General features: G+C 41.6%; 1 protein-coding gene across 1 annotated transcript in view; it reads right to left on the reverse strand.

Moving 5' to 3' along the window:
* Positions 1-209: 209 nt before the first annotated feature.
* Positions 210-15,626, reverse strand: part of LOC122814926 (isoaspartyl peptidase/L-asparaginase-like) — a 431,511-nt gene continuing 416,094 nt past the window's right edge. The window contains exon 9 of the mRNA XM_044087192.1: positions 210-4,315. Within this exon, the coding sequence (XP_043943127.1) occupies positions 4,098-4,315 (218 nt within the window). The 3' untranslated portion in view covers positions 210-4,097. The remainder of the gene's footprint in view (positions 4,316-15,626) is intronic.

The raw sequence follows: 15,626 nt of genomic DNA on the forward strand, positions 1-15,626 counted from the left end.
GGCAAATGCCAAGAATGGAGATTTAAATTTTACAAAAAAAGGGAAAGGGATGGATGATATCCAAAGGATGACCCATGCAAGAGGTCCATTCTCATGTAAATGTTAAGATAGAGCCTGGCAGATGTACTTGACTAGTTAATCAGACTTCATCCCTGCACACAACAGTGATAATGAAGTGGACATTTAAGTTGAAAAAAAAACTCCAAAACTGAAGTCCAAGATGTTTATTTAAAAATCAGCATCAAATGCAGTGTGCATGTACAATTTGAAGTTAGACATGCTTTTCTATACAAAAAAGGCAATCTGGAAGTGTGAAACATTTGAGTTTCGTAGCATGCACAAGTTTTTGAAACTAACAGGCAGCACTCTTCCTATCTGCACGCACGCACACACACAACACACACACAATGTTATATTGTGGTGGACATAAAAATGTAAATTTCAATGCCTTAGCTCTAAATTAATTTAGGTTTTCTAGGTAATCTACCACTGATTGTTTAACGTTTTAGTTGCTCCTCTCTTCCTGCATTGTAATCTACCCTTTTGGAATCTAGCAGCTTGTTAACTTTTTTTTATCAAATCCAAGTACCTAATTCTATTTCCCGCTTATATTTTCTTACCTTTTTATTTAATTACATTTTCAAACTTCTCTTTGCCATTATCTCCATGTCCCAGTCAGCACCATTTTCCTGGTCTCCGTCTCTTCTAACATTTCATTTGACTTCCTACCCAGTTTGCAAAAGGTTTTCTCTTTAATATACACACAGGGAACTGTCAGTGTTTTTACTTCACTTTTTTCTAATTTCAGCTATCAGGGGATCTCGATCCATTAATGTAACTGGATGAGTTGTTTTCGGCTGGATTAGATACAGGAGCTCATTGTTATGGAATATCCATCTAATTGTACCCATGTCTTACATTCTTCTTTACCATGTCCCATTTTGATACCTTCTTTCTAATGGAATTTTCACCCTTTTTGGCCCTCCCGACACATCGCCTTTGTTGCAAATCACATTCCAGTCCCTGCTATTTGTGTAATACCCTGCTGAATAGCTACCACCTGCCTCAGTATTTGTTTCATCTCTAATATTTTGTTGTAGATTGGAAGGTATACTATTACTAAAGTTATACTTTTACCTTCACCAAGCACCTTCTGTCATTATATACCTCCCCAGCCTATCACATATTTCCTCAGGTATTTGTATTTCATCAGTCTATTTTACATTCACAGGTTAATTACCAGGCTAACTGCTCTTGTGGGCCACTTTAAGCCTAGCCAATCTCTTTCAAAGTTGAAAATCAAACCTTGTACCTTGTGGCTGTGATGTAAATACCTTAACCACTATGCCAGCCCCCAAACAATAACCCTCTCTACGTTTCTCCTGTCATAAATCTTAATTATTTTTATCAGCTTCTCATGTTCCACTAAAGCAGGATGAGTCTCCTACAACCCCAACATCTGTATTGCACCGTTTTCAATATATCTTAATATCTTCTCTGTTTTGCTTCCATCTATTAAACCATGAACGTTCCAAGTGAAGACTCTCATTTCCATTTCTCATTTTTCTATTTTATTTAAATGCTGGCTTCATCTTTATTTTCCATCCCTTTATTTCATGTATTTTTAGTTATTAGACTTCCTTGGCCTACTTTCTTGGTTTAAAACCTATATTTTAACTGGCTGTTTACCTTCTTAACTAAAATATTGAAAACCGTCTTTTTCCATGACCCAATGGTATAACAATATACATAATACAATAGGGTCATATTTTTCCTTCATTTGAGCCAGCACTCTCTTATAGCTGCTCAAGAGATTCAATAAACCAACCGCTTCTTCCTGCTAGTGGTTCCAGGCTAACCTCTTCTTGTAAACTACTCTCCCTATTGCTTTTATTTTCATTCAACTTTCTATAATTTCCTAGGTACCTCTGTACACTTTTATATCTATATCCCTGTGCTTTTCTTCATTTCCTTCTCTACCTGCTACCAATAATCGTTTCTACATCTCTGGGTCACCATTATTTAAATTTATGTATACTATTCATTCCCCTTTAAATTATATGCCTCCATGCCTGACAGTTTACCAATAAAGTCAATATTGTTTACAGTTTAGAATGTTCAAAATGTATCACACACTGCCATCAATCTGTTATGACCAAAGTTGTGGATTCCCCTTTTTCAGTCAATCACTGTTTATCCTATACTATGACCCTCCTCTTTCACTCTTGACTCCCATGGTTACACACTCATTTGAATGGACCCTACCATTTTGTTACATCAAAATGGAACTTCTTTTCATACTTTTTTGTAGAGACTGCATGTCCTCCTCGCGGTGAGTAATGTTTAAAGACATGTAGGTAGGTGCGTGCGTGAATAGGTGTGCCTTTCTTGAAGGTTGGGCGTTAGACTGGCCCTCGGCACTGTAAAAATCCACTGCCAATCATTAGTGGACCAGAGTTGCGCTGTGGCAACCCCTAACCAGGAAAAGCCAAAAGACATTACTTTTACTATTATTGTTTTTGTTTTAAAACCTATTAACCTATCCTTCACTAGTCTGTCTTTTTTGTGTAGCTACTGAGTTACATTACCTTCCTTCTTAGTCCATCCTATCATTCATAGCTACTTTTCAGTATAACACAATAAATCACACTCATCACCATCCCAACTGAAAAAAACTGTGATGCAAACTTAACTCTCAATTCACTGAGCAATTCCATAGCAAAATTAGTACTTAGATAATTTGTTCTTTATGTAAACAACATTTACTGTAATGTTACAAAACGTTCACACTTTTATACAGCAAGTCCTAGACAGACATGTAATTGTCCAGTACTTCCTCTAGCATTCCATTCAGTTTCTCAACCGATTCCTCACGCTTTTCAACCCTCAGTAACTCCCTTACTGTTTGTATTTTCTTCTACTTGCTACAATTTATCAAGCATTTTCCTTTGAAATAATGGGAAGGGCTTCTCAGGAATCTTCACTGCAGTATGCTTATGGTTGTTTGTTTGTTTTGGTAACCTTGCAATACAGATCCTTCTGCTGCTGTCCTCTCAAACCCCACCTCCATTTTATTCAGCTGGTCTAGCATTTACTTAGGATCTGAATTTATCCTGTACCTGACAGAACACTAAAGAAAGCTAGATGTATCATCTTGAAGCGCTGGTTCATCCCCCTGTACTTTTTAACAGCTGGAATAACTATAATCTAGAGTCTGTACAAGAGTAACCACTGTCTGCATATATTCTAGCATCTTAACTTTACAAACATTTCCTTTTTCTAAAGTATTAAACGAATTTCCCCATTTTGTGCATATGAATCAAATTTCACTAATAAGGGTCTGGGCTGCTTTCTAGGGCCACTACGTAGCAAGTCGACTCAATGTGAGTGCTTTCAGGAATCATTTGTCCAGCCCCCTAAGTACCACTTCATACAGTCTTGTGTAATTTCCTCCTTTTTTGTGTTAAGGGATGGTTGAAAACAAATGTGGTCTGTTTGAGATTTGTCCTAGAGCTCCACATTTTTTTCCAACATCTACTCCTGTATTAATTCTGCCTTTGCCATTTTCTCCTTGGTTACCTGGAGTCTGCAAACCCACAACTGCATTTAAATGAGTGGTAAGAGTCACTTCCATTACTTGCAGTCTGCTGTTATTTGAGGCAGTGTAATCCACGGCAATGCTTAATAGCAGTTACTTTCATATGTAGTAACTGAAACAGGATGAAACTCCCAAGGAACCAGGAGGACAGGGAAAAGTCTGATCAAGATATACCAATGCTTTCTGAGCAGTAGCCAGTTATCCTAACCAGATATACACTTCTGTGTTAATGTTAGCCATAACGTACTGTTGTGGGATCTGTAATTACACACAACAGCCACAAGCCAAAGTAAGCAAAATATTTGTTTAAGCCCAGCTTTGTAAACAGGTGTAAAATGGCACTATACATAATTCTGTAAAATAACACAGTTAAACAAAAATATGGTCAATAGCTTTGCACAAATGGAATGTCATACAGAAGTTCACTAAATTAAATATTTTTATTAACCAAATAACAGTTTAGAGTAGAGTTCATTCCCAGTAATGCCTAAGGAAGTTTTTACAGAGGTACATCTGAAATGCTACAGGTATGCAGTTCCCCTTGAGAAAGGCCATAATGGAGCTGGTCATCCTTTACTACAGCCCATGACATTTGATTGGTAGTAAACACTGCAGCATAGTCGCCAGAATTGTTTACAACTATCAACCCTGCCCGAGACTGTATTCTGTCTAGCATGTACTTTAATGCAGTTTCAGCTGCCTCTGTTGGTGACTTTCCTGAAAAAGAAACAAAACAACAGTGAACAGTGTTAATTGCTTAGACATTAATTCAAATGCTGTTAAAGAAAAATCAGACCACATAAGTAAAGTAAATCTTTATGAGCATAAATCTCTAATTTTAGAATTGAACCATGATATTTTGCTTGCATTTATTAAATAAAGGCAGAACAATGTAAGGATATGCAACCTTCAACTATACAAAAAACTCTGATATTGCCAGACAACGCTCAGAGAGACATAAAAGCACTCTGCACCATACCGCTCAACCTGGACACATCAAAAATCTGGACAGAGGCCCATGAAAAGTAGGTACAACTGGCCAAAAATCGGGAAACTTATTAACATACAATTAGCATACAGAATCATGTATCCCCACCCACTCCAATGGGATTGTGAGATACCAACATGAAGACTGAAGTCACTAAATAATACCAACACGAAGACTGAAGTCACTAAATAATAATACATAATGGCAGACATTTGAATTTCAGACTTCATATCTCTCAGAAAACACAATGTTAGTCTAGCAACTGAGTTTACATGAGCAAATATTTAAAATCTGTCCCTATTTTTGGGCATTAGTTTTGCCTTTGTCTAGCTTTCTTGCTCTGAGAGACTGAGAGGTATGACTTTGACTTCTCTGCTATCCTTAGAAAGAATTGTTTTCCCATTTATCTCATTTTTCCCCAGTCATATCAGAATCTTAACTTCTTCCCGCTCATATCGATCTCATCTCCAGTCCAGAGAAAGTTGGTACATTCAGGTGGTGCACATAGGACAGCAGGCAGCTTAACGTGGCCCCACTGACCTCCTGAGGTTAGTACTGAAATGTGATGAAATAGCACAAAATGAAACCCAAAGCTCCATTTATCATGTAAATATCACATGTTATCAGGACAAAAATGCTCTTTGCTGTTCAGCACATCAACCCCACTATAGATCACTTCACTTTCTACCAGCTGAAAAGTGCAACCCACACAATCTCGCATCCCACATTTTCATGTTTTGACCTCTGACTAAAACTATTCATGCTGGCACTGTTATAATCTAAGGAAGCGACTAAGCATATGCAACAATCGTAAAGAAAGACTCACAAAAGCTATCCTTACACAAGCTTTATACCTGTCTAATTGCATATTTGTAACTTATAAAATAAAGATGTGCATTGTACAGTATCACAGACAAGCGTAGGACATTTAAGAAGCAATGTTCTGCCTTACAACTTATAATCCTGCAGGCTAATGCAAGGGCCAATTCTGTTCTTTAAAGCACTACAAAACAGGTCTCCATGCGTTTTAATCTCTTAACAGGCAGGGAGGAAAAATAATAACGCCAGAGAAAGACCCCAAATAAAGGACAGATTTAATCACTGCTCTTATTCACTTATTATGTTAAAACTCAACAGAAATGGACTAGCACACATTAAAAAATGTCTGGGCCAATTTCAATTGACTAGGCCAGTACTGGAATCCCCAATTACAGTTAGATGGCTGGTTAATCAAACCCTATACCTTTAATTTGTGAAGTGAAGCCCTAAACCATTATACCAACCCTCTTGTGATGAGCTGCTGTGCAGTGCTGTTACTACACCCTGTTATACCTCAGCCCTGTAAATACGAATACATTCAGCAAAAATTGACAATGGTCAATGAATCAATTCTTAATTTCTTATTTTTTATATTTTGATTCCTTACTCAAATAAATGTAGTTCATGACTCACTCATTCATTTCTCATTTTCTTTTCTTTATTTTACCTTGAGGTGGAGGTGGAGGAGGAGCCGGGGGAAGAAGTGGAACTTGTTGTTATATATTTCCTAATCATGACCTCCTCTGACCACTCAGAGTCTGATGAGACCGCTGCTGCACTCCGTCTCTGACACAGTACGAATGGCTTGAGGTTGCCTGCCTTGCTCTAAACTACTAAAGAAGCCTCTATCTAAATTAATTAAAAACAAAAAAAGTGCTGTCAGCTAGTTGAGCTTCTCTCTCTCTCAGTTGTCCACTACGTCTCTCTCTTTCTCTCTCTCTCTGAAGTCTGAAATGAACTGGCTGCTGCACATTACAGACTGTGTAAACAAACAGCAGGGTCCGTCACACCCCTCGAGCCTTCAGCCGAATTCCGAAAGGCTGGCAGGCTGTTCATGAAGCTGATGTCATCGCGCATGCCGCTGTGCGTGATGACGGCAAAAATCACAAAATAAAATTTCAAAAATAGACCGGAAAATTCTAGAATTAAGGGGCCACTTGGGAATTTGTGGCACCCCATTATTTGGACTTCAAAAACTGGTAAATACTGCGGAATTCGGTACGGTTGAGTGGTATGCTCTGCACAACATGCCATGTACACTTTTTCTGGATCAAGATTCATTGACATGGATCATGATCCATACAGACAGTGTAAAAATTTAAAACGAAAGGAACACAGTATATAGTGGTGCACAAATCACTCCAGTGCTCAGTTCCTGCCTGTCTACACACACATGCACACACACACACACACACACACACAAACAGTTCTACACTGAGTTGTCTTGCATAACAGTGCAGCACAGTAGAGGAAAACCTGAAGTCTGCAAAGTGCACAGATCTTTGCTGCAATGTGCCCTGTTGGCCTGCCTGGCTTGATTCATGAAGGTAATGAGGAAGTCTGATGCAGTGTGAGCTCCCACTGGTAGAAACTCACAAATGTCACTGTATGAGGGTGGGAAAGTGCTAACATGTTGCTCTGCACTGTACACTGAGTAAGATACTGCAAGAAAACTGGGACTACTAATCTGCCAATTGCACCGTCACCGCCATAACCATTATAATGTAAGCAGTATGTAACTACTGCACATATGTTATCCCATTGTTCAGGCTTGTATGACCATATAGGAGGGACTGGTTTGCATCTGTACTCCCAGTGTGGACCATAATGCATAAACAATGTTGCAAATCTTTATAAACTGCTAAAGGCTATGGTAGGCAGCTACAGTGAGCACCAGAAGCACCAGTGTTCATCCCAAAAATACCTTACCAATTATTATAGGCAGTCCAATACTTGCACACTTTAAAGATAAAATAAGACAGCATTCATATCTTTCCTCTGCTAACATTATGACTTTTGATGCTTACAGATTAAGCATACCAATGAAGTAAAACAGCCCAGGTTTCAGAATATTTAGCTTAAAATAGCAGAAGCTCCTCTTAAATTTTATATACATAACTCTACTAATCAGAATTCCAGAAGCAAACAGAAGACAAAGTTCAGTATACATCTGATGCCATATACTGAACAGGAACCAAATCTGTAACAATACCACACAACTGTGATGATGCCAGAATATGTGTACCCCCAAAATAGTTACAGCTTTTTTGATAAGTGAATTCCATTTAGTTGAACAACCCTAGATTTCCTTTGCTTATACAGTCATGCATAAAAAGAAGTTATGTACTTACCATAATGTTCCATCTGTATTGTCGATTTTTCATTTCTCCTCACATATGGGTTTGGATCCAAACCATCCAATCTGACTCTGCCATTACTAAGCTTGTGGCAGCTAAAAAGCTCTTGGATACCTTCTCTTATTCATAATGCTGCTCCCCAGTTACCTCAGATCTTGTTTGCTAGTATTATCTCCAGGAAAGAAAGGTACAAAGAAAACTTGCATATAACAGGATTGTAGAGACTATTTCTGAAGTATGGAGAGGATCAAAAGGTGGCATAAATCATGCTTCTCATTCTACCAGAAAAAACAAAGTAGGAGTCTTGGAGAGAAGGGCTGTGAGGAGAAATTAAAAATTGACAATACAGATGGAATGTTACGGTAAGTACGTTAACTTCTTTATTTTATATTGTCAATTTTTCATTTCAACCTCACATGGACTCATGGAAGAAAATCCTCAGAGCCATCGAACCAAAGGAGGCTCTTCCCCTGGAGAGGAAATCCAATTTGTAATGAGTGATAAAAGTATGGTGATTTGTCCAAGTGGCCGCTGCACAATTTTCATCCACAGATGCATTACTCTGAAAAACTGCTGAAGTTGCCATTGCTCTGGCTGTATGAGCCTGAACCAGTTTAGAACAGTTACACCTTGTTTGTGATAAATATATGTAATGCAATCAGATAACCATTTCGCCAGAGTAACCTTGGATACTGGTCGTCCCTTTCTGGGACAGGAAAAAGAAATGAACGATTGATCTGCCTTTTTAAATTCTTTTGTCCTGTGCAGATAAAATCATAATTGCCTATGAACATCCAATAAATACAGTACATATTCTCCTTTATTAGTGAAACTGGGGAAGAAGGGCAAATTAATGGTCCAATTGATATTATTCTCAGAAACTACTTTAGGTAAAAAGGAAGGGTTGGTACGCAAAAATCAGGTGTGGAAGGAAAGAGGACAAGGCCTGAATTTCCAATACTCTTGTAGCCGAAGTGATTGCTACTAGGAAAATGGTTTTCCAAGACAAAAATTTAAAGTCACATGATGCTGCAGATTCAATGAGGGGTTGAACAATAAAAATGAAGGTCTCAAGGAGGGGAAGATCTTTTTGTGGTGGCCTTAGCAACAAAATCCCCTTCAAGAAGATTTTGCAAAGTTGTGTGAGATTAAAGACGAATTACCATCACCAATATGAAAAACAGAGATAGCTGCCAATTGTACTTTGATACTAGAGGCCGCAGCCCCACTTTCAAAAAGATCAGCTAAGAATTCTGGAATGGAATGAAGAGGGGCAGCGTAAGGGTCTAAATAATGTTTTTGTGACCAGATTACAAATCTCCTCCACTTGCTCTTATACACCTTTTGAGTGGATTGTTTATGGGATGATATCAAAATACGATGTACTGGAGAAGAGAGCATAGGTTGTCAGGCTATAAGTGGAATTGGAGGAACCAAGCCATCATCTTGAGGTTGGACAGATTGGGATGAGTCATTCCTGTCAGGTATGACAGAAAGTCTGGAGTAGGTTCCAGAATCCATGTTTTTTCCCCGAAGGTGAGGCCAAAGAAAGGTGAAGCAGATTTTTCGAGGCCAGAAGGGAGTAAGGAGAATTATTGTTCTCTTCAACTTGCTTGCTTTCTGGAGGAATTTGGGAATCAAAGGAGTTGGTGGAACTGCATACAGGAGACATAGAGGCCAATTGTGAGTGAGAGCATTCCTCGGGAACTCCCTGGTTGGGTGTGGGGGGGGGGGGGGCAGGGCAAAGTAGCTCCTGCATTTCTTGTTCAGGGATGATGCAAAGACATCGCAGCAGGGTTGGTGCTATTTGTGAAAATTTCCTCCGCTACTTTCGGGTTGAGGGACCACTCATGAGGCATGACAACAGAGCTGCTCAACCTGTCCACAATCACGTTGAACTTTCCTGAAATGTGTGTTCCTATAAGTAAAAGGTTGGATGAGATCACCCACTGCTACACTCTGAGAGCTTCTCGACACAGGGGGGTATGATCTAGTTCCTCCTTGTTTGTTTATGTACCAGACCACAGACATGTTATCAGATTGAATCTCCACTGTCCCCAGAAGAAAATCAACTTGAAAATCCTGCAATGCTAGAAGCACTGCCTTCATCTCTAGGATGTTTATGTGGAAACCGGCCTCACTGGAAGACCAGATGCCTTGAACTGTTTTCCCAGATAATACCTCCCCCCATCTGGGAAGCGTCCATGGTCACCGTGGCCAGAGGTTGAGGAGGAAGAAAAGGTCAACCTAGCATTACCTGACTGAAACGAATCCACCATGAAATAGCTATCCTGCAGGTGTCCGTAATGATTAGCAGATAAGATTGGATGATGGGTAATTGACCACTGCACTGCCAGAAGACACTCTAGTATTCTCATGTGGAATCTTGCCAGTGGTACCAAGACTATAATGGCTGCCAATGATCCTAAGGCTCGTAAGACATGATGGGTGGCTATCCTCCTGTTTTGAATTAACATCTGTGTCTGGCATCTGATTGTCAGTACTCTGGAGTGTGGTAGTCTTGCCATCATTTGTTTTGTGTCCAAAATTGCTCCTATGAATTCTACAGCTTGAACAAATTCCAAGTAAGATTTTTTGTAATTTACTGTTATGCCTAGATCTGTACAGATTTGGATAACTGCATCCCTTGCTCGAAAAAGTAGATGTCTGGGGGGGTATGGAAAGGAGACACTCAGAATCCTCCTCATCTCAAGTGAGCCGCTACCACTGAAATGCACTTGGTGAACACCCTGGGGGCTGTTGTGAGACCAAAGGGCAGTGCTCTGAACTGGAAATGACTGGCTCCCAGCTGGAAGTGCAAAAACCTTCTGTACCACCTGTCCAATTTTATGTGGCAGTAAGCATCTTGAAGGCCTATACAGCACATCCAATTGTCCTGTTCCAAGAAAGGAAATATGGACTGTACCATGACCATTCAGAACTTGTGACATCAAACAGACTTGTTTAATCCACTGATATCCAGAACTGGTCTCCAGTCCCCCGTTTTCTTTGGAACTAAAAAGAACTTTGAGTAACTTCTGAATCCTCTTTGGTCTGGGGGGACCTCCTGGATGACTCTTTTGTCCAGCAGTTTTTGAATTTGAATAACTGCTTGATCCCTTTGACTGGGTAGAACATCCAGAATTTTTCAGATGGGAGGGGGATCTTGTGAGAACGGAATCAGATATCCTTTGGATATTGTCCTCTGCACCCATAAAATCATTTATTTTCAGCCAGGCTCTCCACTGCAGGAATAGTTGACCCCAGATTGCCTCCAGTGGTGGGCAATCGGGCCTCCATTCAGGAGAGCTGGTAGGATCTCCCGAAGAATGGTTCTCTAGACCCGTGGTTCTGCGGGCCTACTCTGCCACGCAGGGGGCATCTTCCTGAGTCGTCACCCCCTCTGCTTCTGGGGGAGCTCTCTCTGTGTGTGTCTTGGTAAGAACCCTGTGATATTTTGAACCACATTTTACCACCCCCTTTCTGACCCTTAGGATATGGTCTTGGGGGGGGGGTGGAAAAACGCATGCCCATGGCAGAAAGGGTCTTACTCTCCTTCTCACACCAGGATAGTGTGTCTTTAACCTTGGGGCCAAAAAGGGATGTTCCATCAAATGGAGCATTGACAAAAGAAGACTTAAAAGGCTCCGCAAAGTTGCAGAGGCACATCCAGACATGCTTTCTCATCAATATGCCAGAATAAGCCACTCTACTTTACTGTACTGTATTAGTAATAAGCCTCATGGAAGAATTAGCTACAGAATGTAGGTTGCCAGCTGGGAATCTACTTTCTCCTGAACTCCCTCAGCTACAGCTCCTTCAAAGTTCTCTGACAATTCCTTGATCAGAACCCTTTGTAATCTAATAAACTGGGAAAGATGATTCGGCGATCACAAAGCAAAAATCGCTGAAGAAAAGACTCACTTCACACATCTCACCATCATTCTGGAATCCTTATTCGGAGGATGGATAGTGGAACTTTCTTCAAACAGTTCCTTCTTTGTAGCTGCCGCCACCACAATGGCATCTACTGCAACCCCTTTTGTCCAAAAAGCTTTGTCGGCTGGAATTGTAATAATCTTCTTTGGTCTCCAGGGAGCTGGCTAAATGGAGTCTGGGGTCTCCCACGCCTGCCGAGAGATCAACTCTATGAGCCCAGGCGGAGTGACCCAGGAGACAGACCTAAGGCCAACATGTACAGTGACTCCTCAGGTGAAGGATTACTGGACTGCCAGCCACCTCTCTGTTTTAAAATCTCCAAGATGTCTCCAAAGGAGACATCTTCAAGAGGTGACCATGGGGATACTTCTCCCTCATCAAGGTCAGTGTCTTCTGTGGCTGACTCCTCAGTGGAGTCCAGATGCTTCCTCTTACAGGTCTACTTCCAAGGGACCTCCTCAGTGGGATTCTCTGGGGAGGTATCAGAAGAGGTAGGGGTAACCCAACTGATATCCTGTGGCTTTAGTTCCCGCTGTCCCTGTGGAATGTCTTGTGCAGAAGAGGTGCATGGACGTGGGAAACGGGACTGAGGATCTGAAGGAGGAAGTGACTTCTTAGTTGCAGAAGCAGCTATTGTCATCTCCAGAGCCACGAATGCCGACTGCTCCTGAGCGGGAAGGGAGTCCATCTCCGACAAGCCATGCCTGTGGGAAGAGGACCCCTTCAGCCCTGAAGACAGCCTACCCAGACATGATGCCAGCACTAAGCTCACATGAGCAGAAGCCCCAAGATGCAGACAGAAGGTCTGGGAGTCAACTACACTTGAGGTCCACCTCAAGTGTAGTCATGGCTGAGTCTGCTCTAGGAGCTCTCTGGCTCTGAGAAGGTGGAAGAACTCAGCAAAAAGACAGAAAAAGAGAAGTTTGGATCCAAACAAGAAGTCACCAGGTGAATTGGATCCGAGGGTTCTGAAGCTTGAGTCGAAGTCGGAGGAGAACCAAAGGGGGAGTGGATGGTTTGGATGCCATTAATACCATTGGGGTCGAGGTCGAGGGGGACTTAGTAATTCTCTGTGCCCACAAAAAATTCTGTACCATCCATTCCACATCTTCTTCTTCTTCTATGAATAAGTTTATTCTTCTGTTTAACCAGGGCCTGGTGGTTGAAAGAATGACATATCGCACAGTCTACCTGAAGGTGATAAGGATCCAAGCAATAAACACAAAGAGTGCAAGTCACTGTTAAAAGCATTGTGTGACTGCATTTGGTACACTTTTTGAAGTCTGTTGGCTTGTCTTGTTTCTCGGGCATGATGAAGTGCAGAAGGCTGGGAGCACAAAGGTACTAACTCAACAGCCTCACACACACACACACACACACACACACACACACACACACACACACACACACACACACACACACAGAGGGGAAAAATATAAGGACAGAGAAAGATTTTTTTAAAGTGTTAGGACATAAGGGAGGTAATAGAAGGGAGAAGTAACCCAATAAAAAAATGGTTACTGTAAAGGAAATATTTAGATAGATCAAAAAGGGACAGAAATACACTACTGCTACAGACAGAGAAGGAGAATCCTACAGAAGTTTGGAAGATTATAAAATTGTAATAATATCACCTGAAAAGATCCAAGAGCTAATGGTAGACCACGTCTTTAGTGAAGTGGCAAATTAGATCTGGGGTAACAGGGGGATGTGCATTATGTGTAAGGGGAGGCATCCAAGAGTTTTTTGGTTGTCAGGAACTTAGTCATGGCTGAGTCTGTTCCAATGGTTCGGATCCGAACCCATATGTGAGGACGACATGAAAAACTGACAATATCAGATCAGATATATTCCTACAGTTCCAGCTGATCTACCAGTGGACTTATTTTACTGCTTCCACACTCGGGTACATGGCACTATTACAGTCTGTAATGCCACTCAATTACAGTCAACAAGCCTAGCTTACTAGTCCACAAGTTCACCAAAGTCACTTGTAAGTTCACACTTCTTTCAAACTAAGAAGGAACACTGAAGATATGAACGAAGTACAGTTGTGTACACTTACCATAAATGTAGATGTTCAAGTGTATTCACTGTTGCAGTCATCACATTTGGGTTATCTGCCTGCAGGTAGCCCTCAGCAGGCCTGAATACCAGAGTCTTTGGATTTCTGCGTCGGATGCTGTCTCTTCTTCCATGACGTCAGGTCGTCAGGGGTATAAAACATGCAGCCGACGCCATTACATCAGTTCTTCTTGCCCCAGATGTCAGGTGCCCCCACAATAGGAAGCAATTATATGGTATGGAACACCCCCAGCAAAAAGCAAATACACATGATCTAGTATATGCCAAACAAGGAGGAAAGGTAAAAGTCAAGAGAAGTCAGGGGGCTGGAGGGAGGGTAACCAGGACTGCAACATTGAATATACTCTAACATCTACATTTATGGTAAGTGTACACAACTGTACTATGTTCTTCATGTTTCACTGTTGCAATCATCACATTTGGGTTGATTCCCAAAGCTAAGGAAGGGTGGAGGTAGTTAAAGAGCATTAGAGCTAGCAATAAGGCCCTGTAAGATGGCTGTGGCAAATCCAGTTCTGGATTTAGAAAAGATAGGCAGGTGGTAATGCTTGGTGAAAGTATGTACAGAGCTCCAGGTTGCAGCTACCAGGATGTCCCTGGTAGGGACTCCACTAAGAAATGCAGTAGAGGTAGATGCAGCTCTGGTGGAATGTGTTCTTAACCCCTGTGGGGTAGGTTTCCCACGGTGTTTGTAGCAGAAATGGATGCAATGTGCTATCCATTTGGAAATGGTTTGCTTTAAAATGGCCTTCCCCTCTGCCCCTGCAGCAAAGCTAACTAGCAGCTGGTCAGATTTTCTGAGAGGCTTAGTCCTGTCCAAATAGAATCTAAGCTGTGTATGTCCAGAGAATGCAGTATCCTTTCCCCTTTATTCTGAGGATTAGGGAAAAAAGTAGGCAAATGAATGGACTGGTTTAGAGCCACACTAGACACCACCTTGGGCATAAAGGACGGATTAGTCCTGAGGGAAACCCTGTCCGCACAGAAGATAATGAAGGGTTCCACTGCCATGAGGGCCTGCAGTTCAGACACTCTTCTTGCTGAAGTGATGGCTAGAAGTAAAGCTGTTTTCCAAGAAAGGAATTTCAACTCTGCTGTAGCAGCTGGTTCAAAGGTGGGAAGAGTGAGTTTTTCCAATACAAAGTTAAGGTCCCAGGCTGGAGTGGGAGCTCTCCGGGGAGGTCTTAAATGTTTGGCCCTTCTAAGGAATTGTTTTAACAGGGGATGAGAGAAGAGGGGTGGCTCCGTATTATAATATGCTGATATGGCAGAGGCATGAGTCTTAATTGAAGAGAAGGATAGGCCCTTGTGGAGTACTTCTGTTAAATAATCTGGAATAGGAGGTAAGCTGGCCACCATTGTGCCCATCCCCTGGACGTGGCTCCAGGAACAGTATCTTTCACTTTTCTGAATAGGATTTTCTAGTACTAGGCCTCCTTGCCTCAAGAATGACATTCAGCACCTGCTTACTGAGGGTTGCTGGAGGTGAGCTCAAGGTAATAAGCTAGGTTGCAAGGTTGAGGGTTTGAAAATGAGGGTGCAGAATCTGCCCACCTGCTGGGACAGCAGGGCAGCGGGTCTGAGACAGGTGCCAAGGTTGTAGCACTGTCAGACTGTGCAAAAGGGGAGACAGCAGGGAAGGGGGTCTGAGACAGGTGCCAAGGTTGTAGCACTGTCAGACTGTGCAAAAGGGGGGTACCAGTGCTGGCATGGCCAGTCTGGTGCAATCAGTATTGTCATTGGCTTGTCCTGTTTGATCTTTAGTAGAACCTTCAAGAGGAGAGGCAGAGGGGGAGAGGCATAAACTGAGAGCCTTTCCCAGGAAAAGGACAGAGTATCC

The sequence above is a fragment of the Protopterus annectens genome, chromosome 1.part1, assembly GCF_019279795.1.
Source record: "Protopterus annectens isolate FY-2018-M chromosome 1.part1, PAN1.0, whole genome shotgun sequence".
Lineage (NCBI taxonomy): Eukaryota > Metazoa > Chordata > Ceratodontiformes > Protopteridae > Protopterus > Protopterus annectens.